We start from the raw sequence: 25,774 nt of genomic DNA, 5'->3' as shown, positions 1-25,774 counted from the left end.
GTTCTCCGATCCCCTCCGCTGCTGTCCAGATGACGTATGTCGTCTTGTCAACACCCAGTAGCAGAGATGTGTATGCAGTGCTATTCATATCAGGGCAGCTCTGTATTTTGATGTTCTGTTCTCGTCATCGATATATCTTTTGAAGTGCATGCTGGTAGGGTCGTGTCGCACTGGTACCGAGGCTGCACGAAACGCGCGCTTGAACGCCTGTATTGCCTTGTTAGCCACAGGTTCTACTTTGATCATGCCTGCTGCAGCTGACTGGATGCCTCAACTCTTGCTTGGGATGTACCTTGTGTCAAGCTGGAAGGGAGGATTGCTGCGTCCAGAAAGATCACCGGGCTGTAGGGAAGGGGTACCTCGACTCGTAACGATATTCAGTAAACCGTCTTCCGTAGAGACATTGTCTGTACGTGTTCTCCTTTGTCAATCGTTGTACTCCTTTCTCTCGCGACATGCGGCCGTTGAATCTCAGCCGTGGACCGACCGCTCTGCAATAGTATAAGGGTCAGCGCAGCCGGGATGACAATGGAATGGCAACAAGATGAAGAACATGGTGCGTCATTCAGTATCATGTCCACGGTTCCAGTAATGATGAATCGTGGTAAAGCTTTGGAAAGGGAAAGGAAAAAGCGAACGATTGGAACTCCCTTGCATCTCACACGAGCTCTGTCATGCTGGAGCCTCTCACTATGTCCGCCTCGGTTCGAAACCCGGTGGATCAGGTGGTTATGACTACAGGTAGATATGTCTTGTCTTGGCTCGGTGAAGAAGGTGGTATATTCACTCGACCGGCTCACTTCTTCCTGTAGGTATGGTAATTCATACACACACACACACACACACACACACAAAAATTCTAGATGTAAAAACCAATAAAACTGCAAAAAACTCCATTTAGGAGAAAACGTAGCCCTTGGTGCAATGGGCACATTTTTTTGATGTTTCCTGGACTTTGGAAGCCCTTCTCTCCTCTCGCAGTGGTTCCCTCCTGCTCGTCCTCCTCCTCTTTCTTCCTCCGTGAGCGCTCAACCCCATAATATACCCTCCCCCTTCTCTCGCTTTGAGCCTTGATTTGTCGTTGTCGTTGTTGCTGCTGTTGTAACAATGCGGACTGCAGTCATCAATTCCTAGTGAGTGAGTAGCGGAGCCAGGAAGAGCCCATACATCACACCACCATGTGGTTGGAAATTTGTAAACCAAGGGTGGGTAGTTCGAATTGAACCCCTGAACTTTGGTGTTACAGATTGATGCAGACCTGATCCGGCAATTGTTGGAGGGGATTTCACGGTTATAATTAATAACACTTGTTTGGAAAAAGTGGGACTCCCCTCCAGCATGTGATGTGTGACGGAGGCGAGGAAGTGAAGGTTTAGCGAACAGCTTCTGGGAAAACTACAGAGGGTGAATGAAGTTCACTACTGATTCACGTTGCAACGATCACATCAAGTCATGATGGAGGGCCATCCCCCTCCTCAATGGGGTACTGTCTCGATAACACACTGGAGGTCCTTTATTCCTTTATTCTGTTTCTGATTCAAAATTGCTATACAGGAGCTTCGCCGGGTGGTTTTGTATACTTGCAAGGCTTTCAGTGACAAGGCTGCGGGTGCGAGGGTGAGGCTGCGCTCATGTCACGTAATTGGGAAGTTTGGAAAGCTACGGAAATTTCTTCCTCGTTGATCAGGAAGCGTTTGATTCTCTACCTTTATCAGTCCATCTGGCGTCAGAATATACATCAGCGGTACAAATATGTGGTGTTGAACACAGAATTAGACATGGGATTTATGTAGACAAAGGGGTCGGACCATTCGGGGTTCAATCAAGGTCTCCAAACAGCATCTCATGATTTGTAGCTAACAAATATCGCCTTTTGGCCCTCTCTGCCCGACTAGCACAAACATATCGAATCGCATGTCGTTTTCTAACACGCGACGTGACGCGGCGAGACTAGCCTCTGCCTGCGCTCCGGTCCCTGCGATGCGGCACGGTCTCGCTGTTGACTAAGAAACACCTTGGTTGGTCCTTGGTACTACAACTCCTCAGTTCAATCGCACATCGAAACAGCCGTACCTAACAGCAACACTGACGGCTAGCGACAATCGCTCGTGTGAGTTTCGAGAAGACTTATGGGACGGGCAACTGATCCCGAATGGAACAGCACCGACGAATCCCGATGTCAACAACTCTGAGATATCATCCTCCCCGTCTGGGAATCTGCCCTTGCGTGAATCGTATTGGCGCTTATGATCGATAAGGCGAATCTGGACCCTTGTATCCCCCCCACGCTCTGCTTTCTGAGATCTGGCATTTGTGTGTGTTTTTTGTGTACGAGAAGAGTGCTTATTTGATATTCGTGTGCCTTATTGGCGTGCTCGACAAAGAACAGGGTGATGAAGGGACCCACGCGGACTGCTTTTATCCGTGTATAAGGACAAGTACGTGCAGACGATCCAGGGCCTGTGGTGCTCGTCTAACAGACTGATCAATCAGCAGATGAACAGCTTCTCCATCCTAATTGTCATCTAAGCCTACTCCCCGTACGGTCAATCAGGACTCGCTGCCGCCCGTCAGGAATGCGGAATTCACAAGGACAAATTCAAATTTTCTTTCCCCCGAAGAATCCAGGGAAATCAGTGGTAATTCTCCAGAGACGTTGAAAAAGGTATCGATGTCTGAAATTTTGGTCACCGCTAGCGACATTTTCGGTGAAACTACCTCGAGAGCTGCGCCAGATGAGATGGTGAATGGCCAGAATCTTTCAAACATCAAGCAGAGGACTCTCTGGGCCTCTGGAGGGGGAAGACCTCTGGACAACTTTATACCCGGGAAGGACGAAGGACTGCGGTCCGGGCCCTCCCACGAATTCACCTTGCATGATGAATGCATGCAGATGCCGGATTTTGACAAGGGATTCCAGCGTTGCGGGGAGCAACTCAGGTCCAGACCTTGGAAAGGACGAGAGAAGCCCGCTGTATATCATTTGATTTATCAGGACGGCTCGACTTACTCGTCTACCTTCGAGTTAACCGGTCAGACAGGGCGAGATATTCCCTCTGTCCGCATGTATTTGGTCAGTCAGTCAGTCAGCACGCATGCATCGGCGTTCACTGAGAATGCTCAATCATCCAACCAAGATGTATGTGATTAGCTACTATTGTTCAAGCAGCGCACGGACCATTCCTCGGCCCCTTTTCGATTGAAAGCGCCAAGGTCGACTGTTCTGTCTGCCTGCCTGTTCCTGGAACTGTGTTTTCATTGGATGAATTCCAACTTCACACCTCAAATGGATATCAACCGAAAATCGTCGTCTGCTTCTGCCACATCTACTTGGAGGACCATGACCAACAAACCGTGACGTGAGAGTTGGGTCTGCAAGAGGCCCAGCCCGGCAGGATGGTCTCGATTTCGTGACTCACTCCACTGTCGCGTGCCGTCCCTGTCTGGGCTAGCAAGGCAGTGGCAAGATGAAAGATTCCAGGAGACGCGACAAATGCTTTGGGGTTTGTTCAACTCTATGTATTCGACAGTACAGATAAAAGAATTTGAAATACGAGTCGAGTGTCCGAGAAGACAACGCATTGACCTGATTGAGACGATCGCAGGCTGAAGCCTGCTTCTTGGATGTATCCCGGACACGGGACTGCAACCACGACTGATTTTCACGAGTCATGCTCATCACACAGCAGAGGGACAGAGTCTGTGGCTGTCGATGCCATGAGGACGGCCATTCGGACGCTATGGCCAAAGGCGAAATGGTTGGCTTTCTGATGCTACTTTTGAAAGGGGATATCGATTCTGCACGATTATCTTGGTCAAATACAAATGTGCTAATGTCACCCGGTCGCCATGGTCCTGTCAATCTAAGTAGATTAGTCTTGTAGCGGCAGCGGCGGGGTCCACTTGTCCACCGGCGCCAGTTCACAGATATGGACAGGCGGAGAAACCTCCGTGATGGGTGGTTGAAAAAACACGACGAATGAAGAGGGCGAAGATGAGAGTGAAAAATAAGCGAAACACACAAGATGGCTATTGTTTATTTTTCTGCCTTTTTTTGCGATGGATGTGGCATGGAAAGCCGTTTGGTATACAGTACTTAAGAATGACGCTCACTGTCGATTTCGATTCCAAGAGACCCGTCATTCACCGGATCTTTTTTACTCTCAGTCTACTTTATAATATGGTATATGGTACTGTTTAGTCTGGCTCACCCTTTTCAGTCACGATTAACGGCGATGACAATGGCGACGGTTTACGACGACTCACTGTGGTGCTTAAACCTTTCCGCTGGCTGGGCACGGCGTTCTTCAGAAATGCATCAAAGTCCGATCCGAGCAGTGGTAGTAGAAATATCTTGGTTGTTCATTGTGTATGGAGGGAAGAGATACACAGTGTTACCGGTGCCAGTAGGCGCTGTCGAGCGTCGGACGCGAGATCCAACCGTCGTCGTGTCCACCACGCCATCGCCATCTAACCGCAAGTCACTCCCAGACCAGACTTCGCCGGCAGAACCTGAGCAACCGCCCTGCCATTCACCTTTCGCCTAGTTTCTCTCAACCAGAAGCTCCAGCACTTGCTTCTACAAAGTCGCTTCGATATGTCGACGGATCCCCTCGCCATCAGTCGCTGAATGCGCCGCTAGTCCGGCTACGGGTTCGGATTGGAGACCGACCTGACTCAGGGTCTTTGCGACCGACTCGGCTTGGAACATAATCTTCATCAAGTGTCTTTGTGCCTGCGCCATCTTCATCCTCATTCTCCTGGGAAGAGTCATCATCACCGCGGTCCAAGCCATTCAAACGCTGAGATTGTAGTGCCTCCATCCTCTTCTTAACTTCCGCGTCTGCGAGCTCCGCTTTCTCGATGTAGTGACAGAGTTTGTCCAGCGGGATCTGGATAGTTGCGCCATGGAGCGAAGACGGTACGAGAGCCGGGGGTGCTATGTCGAACACAGAAATTTTGAGAGGAGGACCAGGGACCTGCGCGCCGGCCTCGGTTCGCACTTCCTAGGCACCAAGGTCAGTGACGCTATCGCAAAGCCGTGACAGAGATACTGACTCGGGAGTAGTGTCGAAGTTGACCACTGGCGGTTTTACCAGAATTGTCGCGTTTCCAGACGTGCACAGTGATTCGCTTGGACCGAAAGTAGCCAAAGGAGATGCCAATGACCTTTCGAATATTCAGATAGGATTCGAACAGGTAGAACTGAGCCAATTTCTCGAGCTCCTCGGACTTTTGCGAATATGCCACCTCTAGAACAACACCATAGAAGTAATCGTCCAAACAACAGAAGCAATCATCTGGTTGATGCATGCCCGGGCCTCGGATGCTCACCACATCGCTGGAGCCGCGGCTCGTAACCTGATCCATGAACGCTTCCCCATCCATCGTGTCGCGGCATATCGAGTCAAGGTCTCTGTAGAAGAGCTTGGCGAACCCCCCGCGGGCCACGTCATGGATCAGGCAAGGCATTTGATGAACAAAGGTTTGGGTTTGGGAGAAATAGTTGACCCTAAAGAATATCTTCACATTAGCTACAATTCAGCTGGTGGTGATTCCCTGTGCGTACCGTAGCTTGTCCCAGATGTCACTGCTTTCAAGAAGTTCTCGGAGGGTCGCCCACTCAGAAGGGGATACGTGATATGTGTTCCATTCAGTGCCTGGAACTCGTCCAGATTGGCGGTCATGCACTTGTTTGAAAATGACAGGCACAGGGAGGGGGTGATCCAAAAAGTTGGAAGTAGAGTGGTCCGAACAAGGCAACGTGTTAGGGGGCCTGCCTGTGGTGTCACACTGCATGTAGGACAAAGCGGGTCTTTCTGTCGCAGCGACGTGACAGGGGTCTGTGGTAGTGGCTTGGGCTTGTGTTGCGGCTTGCGGGCCAGCATCGCTGCGGCGACGGTGAGGAAGGCTCTGCATTTCTGTCGCGAGTTGGTGAGGAGGACGAAATCAAAATGATACCAAAACAAAGGTCGCGGCGGATATTTATATCGACACAATCTCTGAATATGCACGTGACAAGCAACGACAAGGCTGGTCTTCCCACTCAGCACGTGGACAAACACGTGAAGGACATTCTTTCTTCTCTTCATCTTGTACCTACTTTCTGGAAGACTCTTGACCTTCTGTATGCCTTGCTGCCGCAGGAGGCAGGAAAGGGTAACGCCCCGAGCAGGATGCTTTCAAGACGACTTGCTTCCGGCTGCGCCCCTCTTCGAGGCCGTCCTTTCCTTCCTGTCCATTTTCTGGGCATGACAAGGACCGTCCGGCCAATTTTCGGCGCAAAGGGACCCTCCCAGCCCCCCTCCTCCTTTCTGTTCCTTGGTCACCGCACAGCGAAGAGCCTGAGATGCCACCTTTGTACGTCTGCAAGATCGCTTGAGTACCCTCAACGTACGGACGGACGTCGGAATGACGACAGACCCGCGGTTCGGCCTTCTGAAGCTCTGCCGGCGAGCTGGAGCGGACAAAAGGTCTTGGTTTGATGGCCACAAGAGAAGGTTTCAAGACAAAGCACGAGTTCAAGACAAGACATGGGCTCAAGAAGATGGTGTTATACAACTGGGATTCCTCCACAGAATGGTCCGTCGAGCCCTCGTACCTCGGACGATCAAGGCCAATTTTCAGGGCTGGTTTAGGGACTACGAACCGTACTGGGGGATCCTTATCAGAGTGGCTTGGACATGACTCGGGTCAGTTATTAGCGAGCTGCTTCCCAGGCTTCCAGAGGTCAAAAGATTTGCCGGTGAGTAGGATGGTGGCTATACGGCACGACAAATTCGCCCATATCTCAACTCGCGCTTTAATCAATGCCTACTGGCCCACCGCGAGGCGAGGGATCTGATCACTGCGCACTGGGGAGTCAAGCTGTCTTGTCAACACGACCCTCCCTTCCCTCCTGCGGATACCCATCTCCTTGATACAATGCAAAAGGACGGGGTTCCGAGCACATATTACTTACAAAGCAATAGTGGAAAAGTGATTGGATTCAAGGTATATTGATATTCCTACATGATCAAGTAATAATTTTCTCCTTCTGGCGGTCACTCTTTCTTCTTCCTTGTGTTTTGTTTTGAAAAGCTTTCGAGCCCGATACTGACGCGATGTACCGCCCATGTCACATTCCATATCTATTGTTTCTTTCAAGCCTGATGCTAATACAAATGTACCGTCCATGTCTTCCCCATATCTATGGTCTTCTGCGCCAAAGTAAGCGAAACAGACAAACATACCCGTCATTCGTCGCTCTGAGTACTTGATCATCGACCAACAACAACCCACGTCTGTCTCAATGTCGCTCGACTCCACGCATCTTTGATCCTTTTACTCGTCGGTGCGTCATCCACTTCCTGCTGTGCCATTACTGTTGTAGTGGTGGTGGTGGTGGAAAAGGCCGTGGAGGCGGATCTCGAAGCCAAGCGTCCATCGACGTGACCGACTCCCGAAAAGGCCTCTGGCACCTCCACCTCCACCAAACCGACAAGGCATACGTGGCATAACTGTCTGCATTGTTGATGGCTTCATGCGGTCCGTAGTCACCGGGCCGGACAGCAGAGAGGAATTGCAGGACGCGAGAGTAATACGGGCCGTAACCGTTCGGGGGACTGGGGCCCGAAAAGTCACCGATCGACCGTCTCGGTCCGCGGAAGTTGATCAGCTTGTCAAACTGGGGGATGTCGTTGAAGAGGTCCGGATAGTGCAGGATCTCGTGCAGCAATATTGCGCCCACACACCACATGAGCTCCGAGTCCTGGTCGCCCAGGCCATCGCATCCGAAGCCCGGGTCCGGGTGTCCTTGTGCATCTCTCGCCCAAGCGGGTGGGTCTAATATCTCCATGAGGTCCGGGTATCTCTCAAAAGCTTGCGGGCAGATGCTGACGGAGGGTTGGCCTGAATTCAGCAGTGCGAAGAACGCCTCAGGGTCCTCGTCGGTCCCACAGTCTTGGATCTGGCCCTGCGGGTGGTTGCCGTACGTGATGACCAGATCCACCAGGCGTGGATCTAAGCCGATGGCAGCGCGGTGTTGCATGATGGTGGCAAAGTCAGATGGGCCTAGTACCACGTTTGGCGGGATGTTGGCGATTCGGCGAAAGACTTGTTGAACAAACGCGGCATCGTCATGGGGGAAGAATCGCAGGTATACCGGGTCGCATTCGTCAAAGGTCACCGAAACGAATGTCGCGAGTGCCACACAGTCATCCACGGCAACCTGCATCCGGTATGCAATCTCTGGGGGAATATTCACGAGCGCTGCCTCCAGCTGGATGCCGAGCATGGGCAACGTGAATAGAGCGATGGCGAGCGAAAGAAGGAGGTGAGAGGCCATGGTATCAGAAGCGAGGGGGTCGATATCTGAAGCACGTGGTGTCAAAAGTCGGAATTGTGGATGAGCACAGAGGGAAGAAAGTCGGGAAGACGTCAGCAAAAGAACAAGAAGATTCGTGGAGAGTGAAGGGAAAGCAGTTGGTTGGTCGTGGCTCTTCACATCATTGCCTCATAACTGACCAGGGAACCCACAGACTTTTGCAGTGAAAAAGCACAATTGCCTCGTGGAATATTCACTGATGAAGATCTGCGAGGGATGCCGATGGCTCTTTCCACCGTGCTCGGCATAACTTGTCCGCAGTGGTTCAAAAGAAAGAGGTCAGCAGAGACATCCAGAACAACAATGCAGCTGAATTGAAGCCAACTTGCCTGTGCCAGTGATTGACAACATGCATCACGCTCAAAAACTACACGACGCCCGTAATCTCCCAATGTTAAATCTCCAGGGCAGTGACCCGTTCGGACAACCTACTTCAGCATGTTTCATCACAATCACACACGAACGAACATTCAGGAGGAAAAGGCAAAAACAAAATGCCTCCTCAGACCCTCCCACCAAAATGGCAAAAACTTATCACAGAACAGCTCAACCGACTGGTCTGTGATAAGGAAAACTCGCTCCTTGCGGAGTTGGTTTTTCTCGCCCGGTTTTACTACGGAAATTTTTACTACGTGGTTGATGGTCGTCGGAATCTCGGAGGGAGGGATTCGAATCGAGGTCCTGATGCCCGCTAACCCGGTGTTAGGTTTGACCTGACAGGACCTGGATTTGCCGTAACTGTGACTCGAACTCGTGGATTCGCCCTTTGTTGTAAGAAAGGGGGTCTTTGCGTGGCAGGATTTGGAGAGAGAAAACATATATACTAGTGATTTTCAGTGGTGGTTGTACCGGTACCGGTACCGGTAACTCCACTGTGGGTGAGGGAGGTGGCCTGGATTGCCGTAGTTTGCCTATGCTCCCACCCAGGACATCGTTTCTACTATTTACGTATACGAAAGTCGTGCAAACAAGGCCACGATCCTGATATCAATCATGACTTGCCCTTGCTGGGTTGCAGGAAGCAGGAAGCAGTGACAGTACCATTAAAATTCGCAACATCGTGTCCTCGGCTTGGACCAGGACGATCTGAATAGCCTGGTCTTCCACCCGATAAACAATCAAGGGAGGTTTGACACGCACCGCTGCTGTGTAGAGTCCCCGAACAAAGACTTTCCTACCAGCTCGTCATAGTGGTCCGTTTCAAATTGAATGTGAACACCGCCCAGGTAATGACAAAACAAACCAGCTCATCGTCATGCAATCTTTGCGGAACCAGGATTGCCTACGATTCACTGTCTTGATCTCAATCAGTTCCTTCTCCTCTGAAAGGCTATTCCTTATCATTCACGCAGACACTGAGGTAGGTGGGTTATATCTCCTCGACTGCTAGACTGACACTGACTGTCTGAAGGCCAGATTCCTGGCGTGTCTACTTGCTCCGCGATTTAGAGCACAGGGTTCAATAGCCAAGGCCAGGCCTACGGCCATTGGATATATCAGCATTTATCTTGACACATTTACGGCTCTTCGGAGGAGGTATCAGATCCGCATTCATAGCAATTTTTGAGAAACGCGGCGGATCGAAACATTTCCCTACCATTGCTTCCATTCTCGCCGGATCGCTCGCTCTTTACCAGAGGATCAGAGACAATGCTATGCGACGCGCCATCGAAAAATATATCAATACATATCCACTCTTCATGATGGCGCGAAAGAATCAAGTCGTGCAAGCACGAGGCTAAAATCCGGTCTGTCGTCTCATCGGCCGGATATTGGGGGCAAGAAAACCGACCACACAAGTTGTACGAGGGCAATGCTGAACGAGCAGTCGAGCTAGCCTGTCTATCTTGATCAGCGAGAGGCGGTGAAAGCCAGCAAGTGTGGTGGGGATGTGAACATAATTCGGTACAGGGCCCCGACAGAGCCCGCGTTGACGATAACTACCAGCAAGACAGCGCGGCGTGGCCGGAAAGATGGGCGTTGGTCCCAGTGGCCCAGGAGAAGAAACATGATGGACGACTGGATACACGACCGATACCACGAGCGGCTACCACCCACTCCGAGGCCGTGTCAGTACAGAACAGAATGGCTGTGTTGCCGACCACGGTCAGAAGCTACAACCCTCTTATCAAGATCGAGTAGGGCGAGAACAGCCAGCACACGACGAACGACGACACGATGGCGACCACGAGCACGGGCGCGAATGTAGCACCTGAGGCATCTTCGAACTCGACACCAGAAACCAGCTCTAACAATGCCTTGCTTGACACCACAGCTTGGGCAAGTTCAGACAGTCAACCAGACGGAATCAAGAGCCGTGATGGAAACCAGCTTATGGCTATCCCGGAAAGACCGGCATCGAAGCGACCGTTCATACTTGGCTGGTGTATGTCCAAATTTTGTCCACCGCCACAGAATATCTATACCAGGCTGACGCTGAACAAGATCGCTGTGAGCCACGCCTAAGGATTTGGTGCCATTGGATAGCACGATCGATCCGTAACGTGTACGGACAAGAGTTCGTGGAGATGGCCAAGAATTTCTGCTAAAAGGCGATGACAGAGATGGAGAAGGCGAGGCAAGGAGCATGGTCGAGGCATTCCTTGATCGAGGTCGTAGAGGGTGCCCAGAACGATCTCCGAGTACGAGCACGGGTACGAAGCACACGCCTATGGTTCCTTCACTACAAAGAAACCACGGCTCGACCATGAAGCAGCAGGTGTATGGGCCGGTGGACGCGACCGGTAAGATAAACGAGGTTCGAATCAATCCGCTCATGGAACAGTCGAAGCTGGCAAACACAAACACGTCCACGAACACAAAGACAGTCGGGGTCGATCTTTAGGCAGCACTCAAGACGAGACCGATAGCACGAAAGAGGCTAAAAAAATGAATTCCTCGCAGAAGGAAAACAAAACCAACTACACACACACATGCGTATGTTGAGGTTCAGGTCGAAGAAAGCAGTCCTCTCGTTGTTCTCGCTCATCGGGACGTGCTTGGTGCAGTACAAGAAACCCGGTCCGAGTAGCATCGTCTCTGACTCCTCTACACCGGATGTGTTGCTGCAGCCCAGATCGGAGCACATAGAGGACGTTCATGATGAGGCCGCCGTTCGGCCCCATGAACAAGTTCGGGTCCATCTTCAAGGCCGTGTAGACTGCATGCACGAGCTCTATGACAGGTTGGCCTGGTACAGGACAGAGACATCTTGCTCGTGCGGCGCAACATGGCCTGCTTGGTGCCCACTGAGGAGTCGATCGTAATCATTGTGTGACTTCTGGCCGTGGGATTAAGCTTTGCGCTAGACCTATCTGGGACTAGCAAAATCAAGATAGGCCTAGCGCCGTCAACAGCTATTGGTTAGTCGTCGCAGTCTGGTACCTGAACGCGATGGACAATATGCAAGAGGCCACAGGCGTGGCCGACAGCTGGGGCACCACTAGGGAGCTGGCGCCTGAGTATGTACATGATCAGATCATGGTCACGTACCCGGGACGACGACGCAGAAGCTGAGAATCCACTTGGCGGCTGGGGCACCGGGCTCGGGGGGAGGGTGGGCGCAGTCGGGGCTAAGGTCGCCAAGGCGTTGGCGGGCACAGCTCTGGATAGTCCCAGGGCAGTATCGTGACCTTGAAGTAGAGTGCGGGCGGCGCTAGACGCCAGAGCATCACAGACGGCGAGTCGCTGATGTGAGACCACGATTCGAACCCAGTCGTGAACCTGACCTCGAACCAGAGCGTCTTATGAAACGACTTCAGAGACGTCAGCATTATCCACCAGCGCAGTCGAAGCTCTCAAGCCCCTCCGCCACCATGAGCATGAGCATTAGAGAGCACGAACAGGAACATGAACGACATCATATTCAAGAGCAACTCCGCAAAAGTGCCCGTGTATCTGCTCGGTGTTGCGGCCAACCGATATCCGAGAGGATATCTCTACCAGTATCGAATGTCTGGTGGCTGCTCGAGTGGTCGCTGTTTGGTGCAAGCGTCCTGCGGACCGTTGCTGGTGACTTTAAAAACCAAGAAACACTCAGAGAAAGGGTGAATTCACTCCTGGACAAATCTTGATTTTTCACTGTAACGTCGATTTGAAGAAGCTCATCAGTCGTGAACACACCTCCGCAGCGCAGGAAAGAAAGACCTCGGAGTCTGTATTCGTTAGAAGATTGCTGAAGGTGCTGGTTGGCTCTGAATGTTTTAGTTCAAGGACGGACGTGGGGCGGTTGATGTTGAAAAGTAGTACCCTTCTCTCTCTCCTCGACGTTTCGGTATAACATGCCTAACACAGTTAAGCTTCCCAGTTCAAACAGAGTCACGACCCCGGTGAGGACTGGGTCCGGTCTCTCCTCAACGAATGCATCTGTTGCTCGACAGCCTAAAATGTGCACGCAGGGTGTTCTGAATGGAAAAACCGCTGCCACGGGAGCCACCCTCCGAATCATACGGTCAACAGGACTTGGACCGATTCATCAAGTCGTTTTCCCTTCGACCACGACGCACGGACAAAGGAAGACGAGGCTCAGCTCGACAGTCAGGAAGCCAGGGTTCAGCACGATGTCGACACGGTTGCCGCCCCGAGGCAGCTGGAAGAGAGCTACTTTACTACTACCAAAAGTTTTTGGAGATACTAAATTGCGATGAGAATGAGCGTGTGTTCTTCGAATGATCACCGACTTCTTGTTATATCACTACCTCGGCTCTTCCTAGGCTCAACCTTTTCTTTCCTTACCAATGCTCCTCCAGACTTTGTCGATCCACGTACGGTGTCTTTTAGTTTTCTTGAAAATATGAAATAACGAGGACAAACCAGCTGCCTACCCCCTGACCAGAAATCACGAGGAAGTTAACCCTTCTGGATAGACTTTGGGCTCCTCTGAGAAGCTGTTGACAATTTTGTGAGAAGAAGTGAGCGCGAGTATGTGATACAAGCAAAGGAAAAACATCTGAAATATTTGCTCCTTGCTGCGTCGGGAGACCCCAGCGACCAGCAAAAAGTATCGGGGCTGACATGGCAAACTCCCGCTCACCTACCTCGCCGGTACCCCCAGAGGCAGGCACCAGAATAGACAAGGTCGCCACAGCGAGAGCTCCCGAGTGACTTGAAATGGTGTGTCTCGTTATCAAGCGGTCTATGAGTGTCCAAGTGCTTGAAACAGTGGCAACCACCCTGGAGGTCTCACGACTGAAAGCCCTTCAAGTTACTTTGGTTGTTCCTTTGAGGCTTGGCTGTGTCGGTCAGAGCAACAGACAGTGCAAAGGGTGGTCGGGGTGACCTGGTCAGTGTTGCACAGGAACAGCAAACCATATCCAAGCACTGGACTGCTGTCCAAACGTCTCGCTGATTCCGACGGAACACCTTGTGATCACTACAGGAGTCCCAGACTGTCAGAGGCCATCGGCGATTGTGCCGCAAGGTGATGACCATCCCGCTCTCCGTGATTGTTGAGTGGTAGCAAAAATCCCTCAAGGTCCGCTCTGTACTACCAGTGCTACCAATTGACTGCATGGCCGGCACCAGCTGGACGCCTAACTAGGTCCACCTGATCAACAAGGGGCTACGTTCTCAGACTATCGTGAGAGAAAGTCATTCCCCCCGGAAAATCACTTCATCACAGACTTGTGCTGACTGCCCCAGTGCACCTCACCTCTAGTGCTGATCTTAGGCAATTCTCAGTGGAAACATTCTCTGGGTACGGATCGAACCTTCCTTTAGCCCTCAGTCAGTTTGGACCTCCTTTGCTACTTTATCTGTCCGAACAGTCAATCCCAGAAGCACATACAACCAACGCTGAGCACACAACCTGAGGCCCGAGCCACGCAGACTGTGTTATCTCTGCTACCATTTCCGAAGTCATGTGCCACTATGTTGACACGGTCTTTGTCTATTCCCGTTGTACCGCCAGCCACCGAGTGACCAACAGAGTCTATTCTATCTGCGCCAATCCGAGTCCGAGAGGGCTGGAACGTCAATGTCGAGACGCTACTCCTCTCCCGGGTGTTATATTTGGTTCCACAAAACGCAACCAGGATTGTCCGGTGTGTGAAGGCAAACGGCCAGAAACCACTGTGGTAAGTTTCTCCGAGTCCGCTGTCTGACCGCAGCAGACCTAACGTCCCCAGAAATACCATGGAAACCGATTCTTTCGAAGAGTGCCTACAGCTGCATGTGGCTTGAGCCATAATGCTAGAGTGCAGGCTGTGACGACGCAGGTAAAGGTAGCAAATATTGTCCAATTGTTGACATTGGTAAAGTTGGGGGCCACCGTTCGTTCGGTCTGGAGTGATTTGAGGGCGGTGACAACCTCATCTGCAGAATCATAAGTTCCATACCAGCACCCTTTGATGATGCCGGCTACTGGAAGGGCATCGACGTCCGGAAAGCGCCGGCATTTGTATTTCTCCTCGACCATGTCGTCGGGGTCGTCTTGAAAAGGCCTTGTGGTCGTCCAGATTTCGTAGATGGTGGAGCCGAGTGCGAATAGCTCGGCTCGAATAGACGGATTTTCATGAGTATCGTCCCAACGTTGAGATCGGCATTCGTAACCGACTTTGGCTGGTTTCCCGTGAATCGAGGAGCCGCCAAAATCGCACAACTTGACCTCGTCGGATTTCAAAAGTATATTGTGGCAGCCAATATCACCTTGCACGACTTTTTTCCGGTGTAGGTACGCCAGGCCTTCTGCCGCTTGCGTTGACCATTTCAGAGCCTGAGTGTGTGACGGAGACTCATTTCGCCCATGAAGCTCTACTAGCCGTTTTCGCAGCGGATCGCCAAACCTCTCGAGAACGATTCCTCGGTGAACAGATGAGATATATCGACATATTCGGGGATGAGTCCCCAGATGCTGATAGACAAGCCTCTCTATCTGAAGATCATCAAGACTTTCGTTGGTGGCGTAATCGCTATCCCATGTCGGAGCGACCTTGACGACAGTGTCTTCGTCGAGAGGGTATACGATGCCCGAGACTCCAATCCCAAGCCACTTCAGGCCGGAGGTTGAAACGGCGGGTAAGGCGGGGTCATCTTCCACAATACAGGAAGCACAAACGTCTGCAGTCATAAGTTTCTGGTTGATGAATGACAGCTAGTGGAGATGGGGACGATCTTGAATGAGGAGGCCTTTCGAAAAGGGGAGACGTTGACTTTGGCCGGGGTCTTGGCGGATTACGTCACATAGTCTGTCATGTGACTGGACCTGGTGAGAGTGCGGTTGCTGCTCAAAATGGTATTCACTCCGCTCCCCGTGGTCACTACGGTGAATCATATTTGTCAACGACTGACCCATACGGTGGCGCGTAAACTACGGTTCGGCAATCCTTCTGTTGACCACACATTAAATACCCTCCTTTTCCATCTCTTCTCCCGACAATGCTTCGCAATGCTGCACTCGTACACCGAAGATCAGACATTGATATGCACCGGAGACCCTGAACCACCCATCCGGCCACAACGCGTGATATTCAGCTGTCAAAACTCGCGCTGGCATGTCACCGTTGCCTCCATCTCGAAAGGGGATGCAGAAGAAAAGTCAAGTCGCTTCTCGTAAGAACCGATCAAGCACCAACTCAGACGACGAGATGAACTCCGATATTTTGTCTCCCGTCTCCAACTCGGCAGGCTCAGCTTCTGGACGATACTGTGACCGAGGTCGAATTGAAGCTTGTGCCTACAGAGTCAGCATTCCCGGATCGGGCAATCACAGACCTTCTGCTTCAAAGTGATACCCAGGACACTCGAGGAAATAGATTTTTCAAAGAGTATCGCAGACTGCGCGTGACAACCTACGAAGACGCTAAGGGAATCCTCTATCCATTGTATTCCAGCGATTCAAAATGGCCACCAACAATGTAGCTCTCAGAGTTAGAGATCGAGGAAGACATTACCGGTGCCGTCGGCCGCTTTCGTAGACGGGGTGAGCGAGCTTCCTACATACTCAAGGCATTTGGCAGGCCATTCTGTCGACGTCAAGACACCGCAGTCATTCAACGCGAGTTGGAGAATCTCGAGCGTTTCCGCTCCACTCCTTGTATTGCCCAGCTCTCAGCTGTTGCGGCGTCACCCGATCCGTACCAGACAATCCCCTCCACAGACGGTCGACCTGTGATGAGAGGTATTCTCGTGTCATATTATCCCGGAGGGACTCTTGAAGAATGGCTGAAAAAGAACAGAGTCGCCAATCTGCACTGGCAGCGTTGGCCCCTTCAAATCTGCCAGGCTCTGCAAAGTTTGCATTCAAGAAGTATTGCCCACACGGATCTCAAGCCCGGCAACATCGTGGTTGATGACTGCAGGAGCGCAGTCCTCATTGATATAAGCGGCATTGACGGAGTCACGTACGGATGGCGTGCACCGGAGATCCGTTTCAAAGCATTGCAGGCTTCGCTCAAAGCTGAGAAGCTGAGCGACATCTGGGCGTATGGTAAAACGATGTTGACGATTGCGGAGAGATACCCAGGGTCACAATGGCTGCGAGAGATTGCAGCAACCACCCATGTGTGAATCCCCCCCAAACTACGCCCGGATCCTAGTTCGATTATTTCTGAGCTGGAGAGACACGCTTTAATGACCGATCTTGAGTGTGATGCATACCTATACTCGACATCCACACGGTATCCTCACTCACACCCTGTATGTTATATTGTCATCAATAGATTGTCTGCCGCCCTTTACAGTGGAAATTTCTCATTAGTGTTTCTGGGCCTCTTGTTTCCTACTACACTTGATTCCAGTCAACTCCATCCTCGTGGAACCCTCCATTGCGTCTGTGGCCTGCATGTCACTTGTCCGGCATTTCAATGGAACCAACACACTGCCCTGGACCCTCACGCTGCAGAGAATGGCATTTTGTCGCACCCGTTGATGTCACAGCCGGCTAAATCCTGTCGTGGACACATCGGCAGTTATTCCAGTGTTGCACAAAAGTTTCTTCGATTTCGCGCTATGGCTTACAAACGACAAGGACCTGTCGTAGTGGCCGCAGCCGTGGACGCGGTCACGGAACTGATACATGACTGTGCCCCCTGCGAACCGGAATCGTTGACAATCACAGACAGCGGACTACCCGCTCGAATAGCAGGTTCTTGCTGTCCAATACACCACCCAACCACCAGCCTACTCTTTCTCTGGGAAGAGGCTGGCGATGACTCTTAAGCAGAAGTTATGTAACGGGCGCTGAGGTTGTACGCCTCATTGGAAGAACCAGCAGAGTATCGTTACACGGAAAGTGCCACAGAGACCCTTCTTGTTCTCACCTTTTTTTTTCATTCCCCCACAGATACGGGCAGTACCCAGTCAATGCCAAGATAACTCTCGAAAGCCCGAATCTCTGGAAACATGGACAGCGAGGCGGCAAATTGCGAACAAGCCACGGAGAGTCTCACACGAGCCACAAGGATCTTGTTTCCCCAACCGACATGGAGCGTGCTTTCAGATAATTCCGCACGTATTTGACTTGGATCTTGCTTTACTTGGATAGTTCCGTCTCAGAGTCACTAGCCGGCAGAAGATATCCCGTGTCAATCATGGTTGTATCAGAGCTGCTCGACGGGCTGTGCATCAGTGATGCCGGACCGGAGAGATGCGGCACCATCAAATGACGGTGATACCTTTCTGTTTCGTCAGTGCAGGGCGAAAGACTGTGTCATTGGGAGTCTGCGCCACACTTTGACGTCTAGTTTCCCACTCGGCGAAACGCACTGCCTCACTCGACTTTATATGCTCACATGGGGCAACACGTCTGATTGACGCGCGTGCCGGACCCCATCATCGAAAATGGGTAAATTCCGAAAAACTGTGAGTTTTCCGAGATCCCGCGCGTGGGTAAATTCCGGTAGGTGTGAGCGAATGGTTTTCTCCTTCTTCGCTGTCGGGGATGGTGGCATCAGGTTTCTGATGGTTTGAGCGGATGACCTGCGCCTGCTTCACGCAAGACGGGAACAAGCTCCAGCAGAACGAAGAACCGCGACTCGTCCATGAGGATATTCTCGCTCAGATATACTGCCTCACGATAGGATCCCGCTCAGACAGCAGGGAATGGCGGTACGGTGAAAATGAGAGAATGTGGAGAGGATATGTTGCTTTCCCCCTCTCGTATACTAACACCTACCACCTACTGCAGCAGGACATTGAATTGGTTTAGGGTTTGTCCGTTCTATTCGATTAATCACCATACAAGAAGGCAGGTTTAATCATCGCTCACGTGGCTGAGATCAAGGTCAAGGTCCAAATCGAGGGGGGGCATTCAAACTTGCTTCAGAGTCTACGTCTAACTCCATGACCAGCACCACTTCTCCTTTCAAAACAAGAAATCCCTATCCAGTCCCAGTCCTGTCACCGATTCTCCAAAAGCCACTCCAAAATCTCGAGACTGGACAGCGTCGACGGATCATCCTCCCCCAGCTCTTCCCTCTTGATCTCGACGACCCGGCCCATGACCCGCTTCGCCTCGCCGTACTTTTCCCGGTCCACCAGCACGGCCGCCAGATTACCCATGCTGGTCCACGTATCCGGGTGGTGCTCGCCCAGGAGGTCGACCGTCAGCTCCAGCTCCTCGCGGTGCAGTCGTTCGCCTTCGCGCAGTTTCCCCTGCTTGCTGAGCGATGTGGCCAGGTTGTTCATGCTGGTTAGGGTGGCTCGGTGGCGGTGGCCCAGGAGATTCCTGCTGAGGCGGAGAGCGCGTCGATATAGCTCCTCCGCCGCTCCGTGGTCGCCGAGTTGGGCCAAGGCGATGGCTTGGTCCGTCAGAGGTATCAGTCTCTGGATCGAGGACTGTTCTCGATCGTCGTACCGAGGAAGGAGGAGATGCATTCCTCGTCAAGGGCGGCGACAGTGGTGACAATAGTTAGACATCCACCTGGGCACTAGGAGATGTTGGTAGATCAAGGGATCGATTGTGACATGTCCTCGTTGGACGGACCGAATTCGAGCTCAAAGTGTGCATTGTCTGTTCTATCTATTGTAATATTTTGAACCCCTCGACAAACGATCGGCATGCTTTGAACAAAGAGGCGTGTGGAGGCCACCTCGACGCCGCAAACGGAACGAAGGGAGGGGAGATTCTTTGTCCTCTTCACACTCCCCCAAATTCCGGAATTGTAATGACAAGGGCTTCGTTTGTGATTACTACTCCTCAACGCTCTCTCAAGCCTCGCTCGATACACGACATTCCCTCATTTCGACAAGTGCTTGTGCTGAAGTTCGATCGAAAGACCCCAGAAAACTTGGACTAATTCAATCGCGCTTGTGTTAACGGCGTCGAAGGGCAAGCCCACCAATGAAACAAAGCCTCCCACCTTCACCTCCAGTAGAGACATTCCCTTTTGTCGGACAATGCTCCACAAAACTCGCTTGTTCATCACGTTAGCAAGGGTTCTCCACACGGAATTTTCGAGTCACGGGCCTGTCACTGGACCATCATCAAGCCACAACACAAAGTCCTCACGCCATGTCGGACCAAGTGCGTCCCAGAGTGCCCAGGTGACCTTCTCCCATTTTTCATGGGCAGGACGCTTGGACTCTGGATCTCGATGAAAGATCTGGTCAACCATTGGTCTCGTCTCCTGTCTGCGACCATAGTTTCTCAAGACCTGAAGGACGACGTTCATGCTCCTTTCCCCCTTGGTCAGACCTAAATGATGGTCCGTCTCGCAGAGCTCACATGTGAACATGACCGGGGAGTGGCAGCTCGGATGTGACGGCATATTCAAACATGTTCACCACTTGACGAGCGGCACCTCGATGGTAGCACGAGTTTCTGCCCAACAAGATCCTCGTGTCCACAATCTCTTTTGGGGAGAACATTTCTACCTCCAGTCGAGTGGCCACGAAAAGTTGACCGTCTACCAGTCGCGCCGCGGTCTTTTGGAAAACACCGGACTGACCAACCCCGCTCATCTTGAAGAACGTGATCGGTAAGCCGTCGTCTCGCAAGGCCAAGTCGACCACCTCGCGCGTGATGGCCATGGCACGATTGTCTCCTGCTCTGATGGTCTGGGGGTGTGATAGACGTGTATCCTCGTCTGAGTGGCGGTCTGAATGTGGGCAGGCATAGTTGAAGGGTTTCCTCCCACGCCAGAGGAATAGCTTCGCGCAGGATCGGCATGTCAGGTACTCCGGATGGCCGCGCTCCAGAAGCTGCAGGAACCGTATCTTTTCGGCTTTGTCGTCGAGCGTCAAGTCAAAGTTGGCGTTGATGAGACCATGGAGTCGTTGGCACGAGAGACTGAGGAGGAGCTGGGACTCTGGCTCGAGAAAGTCAGTGGCTGCGAGGAGTAGTTCATTGGGAAGACGGAGCAGAGCAGGGATCGGACGGTGCTGCTGGTCTGTAGTGTCAGCCGGGGTGACTATGTCGTCGTCGTCGGCTGCCTCTATCTGTGAACTCATCGAGCTGATGGTTGCTAGCACTGGGGCACTGGCAACTCCAAGGAATTTAAAATTGTGAAAACGCATTGCAAAGCTGGCAAATTCGTCAGCTTTTCGTCAAAGCTGTGAACTGAACTCAGAACAAGGGTTGAAAGTATCCAACTTCTACAGAGACAGATGGTGAGAATATATACAGACACGCTACCGGAGGCAACATCGCTGCCTTTATCGCGGCCTACAATCACGGATAGGTAAGTGAAGAGTCTCAATCCCACTCGTTTGCCGTGAAACGTTAGCCGCGTGAATATTCCCACAAGTTAAAACGTGTCGGTCCCGGCAAAGCATTCTCTGTCGCCAGTGCAGCCCGTGCAGCCCGTAACAGTCCGGTCGCTGTAACTACAACTGAACGAGCAGTGGATGGACAAAAAGAGTCCTGGATCGATTTGTCCATCGGTGGCCGCAGCCTTGTCTCAGACCTTTGTCCTAATCCTTGACATTCAAACAGTAGCGGCGACAGAGAGTTCTCTCCTGAATTCTGTCACAGATATCTGCACCTGGCATCCAATGCATCAGATCTCGTCAACGCAGGTCTTAATCATTGACCGCAAATCTACCAAAACTCTGTAGGTTTCTGTTCATCAGCGGCAAGATGACGTCTCAGGCAAATCACCCACAGGATACAAAGCAGCAAATGAGCCTTTACAGGTTCTTAAGCGTCATCTTTCAGAAACAATGGGAGTCGGATTGGACGCCTGAACGATCCCTTGTCGCTTTCACCGTTCAATAGTTCTCTTTTCTTGTCCCCCGCCTCCGGGAGTTGACTCCGTGACCGCTACTTGCACCGTGAATTTGGCTATATTGGCCCGTGATGGTCCTTCGTACCGCATTCCCGGACATGGCCCATGCACGGTGATGATGCTTTCACGGGACTTTTCTCACAGGATCGCTGGTCATTGTACTTGCAAGACACCCAATTTAGCACCGGAAATTCAACCTCCAAGGTACTCAATTCCTGCCTGCGCAGTCAGCTTGTACATGTGTAAATGTACAACTACTTCAATCCCTAACTGCACAATATATCTTGTACGTACGTGGCCAGGCTGATCACGAGACCTGCGACGTACGTGTGCCTGGTTAGAATGTGCTGCAGACGGTAACGACAAGGGATCTCAGAGGTTTGGCGAGCACCTTGATTCATCTAAAGTGAGGACCGAGTTAGTATCTGATATCATACAGCCTACGCCGGGACCGGACAAAGGAAGCGTCGCTGCTCATGCGGCAGAAAAGTACGTTCGCGGTCGTGTCTTGGTGGTACAATTAAGGTTTGCACTAGCGGACAAAGCGGTCGGTCCCTTCCAAATCCCGACGAGCGGTCGGCGCAACCTCGGCTGTTTCGGGTTGTTTCGGGGTTCATTTTTGGCTGGAGCCTGGGCGGCAGGTAGCAGAGTCTTGGTGAACCTTGAGACAACTACACAAAGACCATCACTCTTCCACCTCCCGTCACACTCCATGTAACTCTGGAGTAGATCTTCTGTCGAATTCGCCTTGTCGGACTAGCCGCACGACCCAAAATGGCAGATTCAAGCGTCGACGTCCCCCGAACAATGAAGTCGCTCGTCGCGCCACACTATTGCACCCCAGCGGGATACGAGGTGGTCGAGCTCCCCGTGCCCGAACTCAAGAAGCCACACGAGGTGCTGGTCCGGATGCGCGCCGCGTGCGTCAATCCTGGCGACACGCAGGTCGCCAGTGGGGCGGTCAGGTTCTTCCAATCATTCAGGTAGTCCTGCCTTTTCTTCATCTTCAGGAGGCAGCGATGGACAACGATGAGAATGAGACAATCTGTCTGATTACCTCCTCCAGCTTTCCGATCAAGTTGGGCGTCGAAGGTGCGGGCGTCGTCGTCCAAGTCGGGTCGGCCGTCGAGACTGTGAAGCCGGGGGATGAGGTGTATATGTTGGAATCGGACCCGGCGAGCAGTACTTGCACCCCCCAGAGGTTTTGGGGCACTGAATACGCGGGCTGACGGAGAGTGCAGACTTTGAACATATCGGATTCATCTCCGAGTACGCCCTCGCGTCCGAGAAGTTTGTGATTCGCAAACCGGCAAACATGACGTTCGTCGAAGCGGCGTCCCTGTTGGGATCCACCATGCCCGGGATCGAGGCGTTCGAGACGGCCCTGAGACACATGCCCGAGGGCGAGACCATCGAGGGGAAGACGGTGCTTGTGACGGCCGGACTGGGTGCGCTCGGCTCGGTCGGCACTCAACTGGCAAAGAACGTCTACGGCGCGGGCAAGGTCCTCACGACCGTCTCGACGCCCAAAGTCCCGCTCGTCGAGACCTACACACCGGGCATCGTCGACAAGGTCATCGACTACAAGACGCAGGACATCCTGAAGGTGGTGCCCCGAGGCTCGGTTGACGTCGTCTACAATGCCCCCTGGGGATTCACACACCTCTTCCCGCTTGTCAATCCGACATCCGGCGTCTTCATCACTGCCTCCGGGATCCCAAACAGCCGCTCCCTGAAACCCGTGTTTCCCCACCTGCCGCGTGTCATCGGCTGGCTGGCGGACCTCCTGCAGTGGTGGTATCTGTGGAGGCTCGTGGGCACTTCGGTCCACTACGAGATGATCATGAGCAAGCCGTGGGACAGGCAGAAGCTGGAACGAGCGGGTGAAGTCATCAACGCGGGTCTCGTCAAGGCAGTGACAACGGAAGCCCGATTCGATGATATCGAGGCCGTTCGTCGAGGCTGTCAACACACGTACGATGGTCACGGTGGACTGGGAAAGTTTGTCGTCACGTTCGCATAGATTATCCATCATGTATGCAGGACAGGGCTGAAAGAAAGTTCAAGCCCACGGGGGTATCATGGCGAATACTAGCTCTTGTGGACTGGGGTCTCCATTCCCGGGCGAGGCGGGATCCAAACCCCTCTAGCCCCATTCGCGATTAGCAGTGCTTGGGTTGCGAAGGCACTTTGGGATTCGGTGAAGCTGCTACGGCCCTGCTCCTGCTCGTTCGTAATGTCTGTCGTTCTCTCCATTGACGTCGATGCGGAAGAATATCAAAGTCTGTGTAGAATGCGGAGCGAATTGAGACCTGTAACGAGTCTATTTCTTCTTCTTTTTGTGATGGTTCGGCTTGAGCATGATACCACAGAAGCGATGTCTATTTCTGGCTCTCCTCACCGGCGTGGCTGAGGGATTCGAGGTGAATCTCGATGCTGAAGAATGATCCCAGTTGAACACTATCGAGAATTCTGAACAGGCGTTTCCCCGTCCTGGTGCTCTACGCGCTCCAGAAAGATACACCAATCACAGGAGTGGTCGAATGAGACGAACCGAGCTTCGACACTACCCTTCGGGAAGGCAAGCACTCGCAAGGACGATATCACCGCGGATGCATCAACCAACACGTCGTTCCTGACCAGTTTGGCCGACCTCAGTCTTCACCCATCCCTGTCACATATTGCCGCTGCACATCCAAATTTCGCCAGTCACAGGAGTTTCAGCCGAACATCTTCTTGTTAGATCGTGGAGGGCAGTTGACTTGGAAATAAGTATCTTGCAGTACGAGTTAATTGAGCGACCTGTACCTGCCCCGTCTGGCTCCGGAAATGGACGTCCCTGATGTCTGGGCGTCTTCATCGCCCATCTGGTTGGTCCTTTTGAGACATGAGGATTGGTAACAGTCCGACTGGTGCGACGTGGATCTCTGTCGGACCCGCTTGAGGCAAGTAAGCGATGGGATGGAGATGACTGTGACGCGAACAAGGTGCAAATGGTTCTGCAAATCGCCGATACCTCTTGCGTTTCGGTTCTCATGGGAAACACGAGAGTGAGCAAAGAACATTGATTTCCGCTAAAGTGTAATCGTGAATGACCGGCACCGTTTAGTTCGACTTGAGCTCTCGCTGGATGACCCAATTTCGCACTTCTTGAACAGAACAGACCTCGTACATGACTACTGACGAGCTTCCTAGCTGCTGATTTTGCAGTTATCTAAACGTTATCGTGCATAGATGCCCTCGACAGTGATCCTTCTAGCGTTGAATGTAGCGATTGTTGAAAGGATTGACGGGGGGTCGCCTGGAGCCTTGCCGGTGTATTCGTTGGTTTGAGCTTCGTGGAATTGACGATGTGACCTTCTGTGACCTGGATGGATCAGAGTACTGGAAGAGACTTTCATGTGGAAAGCTGCACACTGGACACTGAGCATCCTGAGCGTGCGGAACCCTCATTCGGTCGATCATGTATTCGGAAACTGGGCCTATCGGTCGGATTTCCAACGTTCTGGTTGTTTAATCACCAGCTCAATCTTGGCTTCAAATACACAATACTGGAAAGGATCTTGACAGGCAACATGCTTTGCCTTGTGCTGAGGTGTCCTTGGTTCTAGACATGTCGAATTCAGCTGGCAACCAGGGAGCAATACCGCAATCGTCGTCGCTGTCGTCGTTCCTCGCATGATGCCAGCCGGCAGTTTCCTCCCGCACTTCCTGGGAAGGATAAGCAAGGTAGACATGGTTGCGGAGCGTGGTCTCTGTTGGTTCTGTCGTTGTCGGTATGGTCGATATGCGGTTCGGTGTCGCCTCCATCCTATAGTGTAGAGCAGGAAGGCCCGGGTTACTGCTTTTGTGTCATGACTAAGTATTCCTTTGTGCTGGCATAAACGCTATCGATGTCTTCGCACTAATTCTGCTATATATTGACACTATCGTCGCCGTTTTCAAGGCATCCGTTGTTTGCCATTGTTCCTTCTCGTATCGAGGACGGATGCTGTGGGACTCTGCCTGAGATCGGCCAACTGGTTCTCAGATGTTCCGCTGTCACCGTCAGGGTTCACTTTCGAAATGTCGACAGAGATAACAACGTACCTGCACGTGACCGCTACCTCCTGTGTCTCGACTTCATTCCGAAGAGGTATAAGACTCCCGATTCGGTACCGTTTGTGCGTCGTTGCAAAAGACCTTAAACTCCCTGGGTGATAGAAAGAGCCCAGTAACTTGTCTTCAGATGGGACATTCACCAGCG

The 25,774-nt window shown here is 52.1% G+C and overlaps 7 protein-coding genes across 7 annotated transcripts; 2 read left to right on the top strand and 5 right to left on the bottom strand.

The window, feature by feature from the left end:
* Window positions 1–4,619: 4,619 nt before the first annotated feature.
* Window positions 4,620–5,472, bottom strand: Z517_09172 (uncharacterized protein; the record flags this gene model as incomplete). Its single annotated transcript, XM_013425082.1, has 2 exons — window positions 4,620–5,006; window positions 5,059–5,472. 2 exons carry the CDS (start codon window positions 5,470–5,472, stop codon window positions 4,620–4,622), a joined length of 801 nt encoding a protein of 266 aa, XP_013280536.1.
* A 1,888-nt stretch (window positions 5,473–7,360) lies between these two features.
* Z517_09171 (uncharacterized protein) lies at window positions 7,361–8,326 on the bottom strand (the record flags this gene model as incomplete). The annotated part of the gene is made up of 1 exon (XM_013425081.1): window positions 7,361–8,326. The coding sequence occupies one exon, from the start codon at window positions 8,324–8,326 to the stop codon at window positions 7,361–7,363; it is 966 nt and encodes a 321-aa protein (XP_013280535.1).
* A 6,151-nt stretch (window positions 8,327–14,477) lies between these two features.
* On the bottom strand, window positions 14,478–15,431 carry Z517_09170 (uncharacterized protein; the record flags this gene model as incomplete). Its single annotated transcript, XM_013425080.1, has 1 exon — window positions 14,478–15,431. One exon carries the CDS (start codon window positions 15,429–15,431, stop codon window positions 14,478–14,480), a length of 954 nt encoding a protein of 317 aa, XP_013280534.1.
* Window positions 15,432–16,203: 772 nt separating this feature from the next.
* Z517_09169 (uncharacterized protein) lies at window positions 16,204–16,870 on the top strand (the record flags this gene model as incomplete). The annotated part of the gene is made up of 2 exons (XM_013425079.1): window positions 16,204–16,256; window positions 16,321–16,870. 2 exons carry the CDS (start codon window positions 16,204–16,206, stop codon window positions 16,868–16,870), a joined length of 603 nt encoding a protein of 200 aa, XP_013280533.1.
* A 1,830-nt stretch (window positions 16,871–18,700) lies between these two features.
* Z517_09168 (uncharacterized protein) lies at window positions 18,701–19,177 on the bottom strand (the record flags this gene model as incomplete). Its single annotated transcript, XM_013425078.1, has 1 exon — window positions 18,701–19,177. One exon carries the CDS (start codon window positions 19,175–19,177, stop codon window positions 18,701–18,703), a length of 477 nt encoding a protein of 158 aa, XP_013280532.1.
* Window positions 19,178–19,761: 584 nt separating this feature from the next.
* On the bottom strand, window positions 19,762–20,818 carry Z517_09167 (uncharacterized protein; the record flags this gene model as incomplete). The annotated part of the gene is made up of 2 exons (XM_013425077.1): window positions 19,762–19,978; window positions 20,028–20,818. The coding sequence occupies 2 exons, from the start codon at window positions 20,816–20,818 to the stop codon at window positions 19,762–19,764; spliced, it is 1,008 nt and encodes a 335-aa protein (XP_013280531.1).
* Window positions 20,819–22,302: 1,484 nt separating this feature from the next.
* Z517_09166 (uncharacterized protein) lies at window positions 22,303–23,551 on the top strand (the record flags this gene model as incomplete). Its single annotated transcript, XM_013425076.1, has 3 exons — window positions 22,303–22,511; window positions 22,595–22,710; window positions 22,770–23,551. The coding sequence occupies 3 exons, from the start codon at window positions 22,303–22,305 to the stop codon at window positions 23,549–23,551; spliced, it is 1,107 nt and encodes a 368-aa protein (XP_013280530.1).
* Window positions 23,552–25,774: the final 2,223 nt, after the last annotated feature.

This window comes from Fonsecaea pedrosoi (assembly GCF_000835455.1).
Source record: "Fonsecaea pedrosoi CBS 271.37 unplaced genomic scaffold supercont1.6, whole genome shotgun sequence".
In the NCBI taxonomy this organism is placed as follows: domain Eukaryota; kingdom Fungi; phylum Ascomycota; class Eurotiomycetes; order Chaetothyriales; family Herpotrichiellaceae; genus Fonsecaea; species Fonsecaea pedrosoi.
This window is presented reverse-complemented; position numbering and strand designations above follow the sequence as displayed.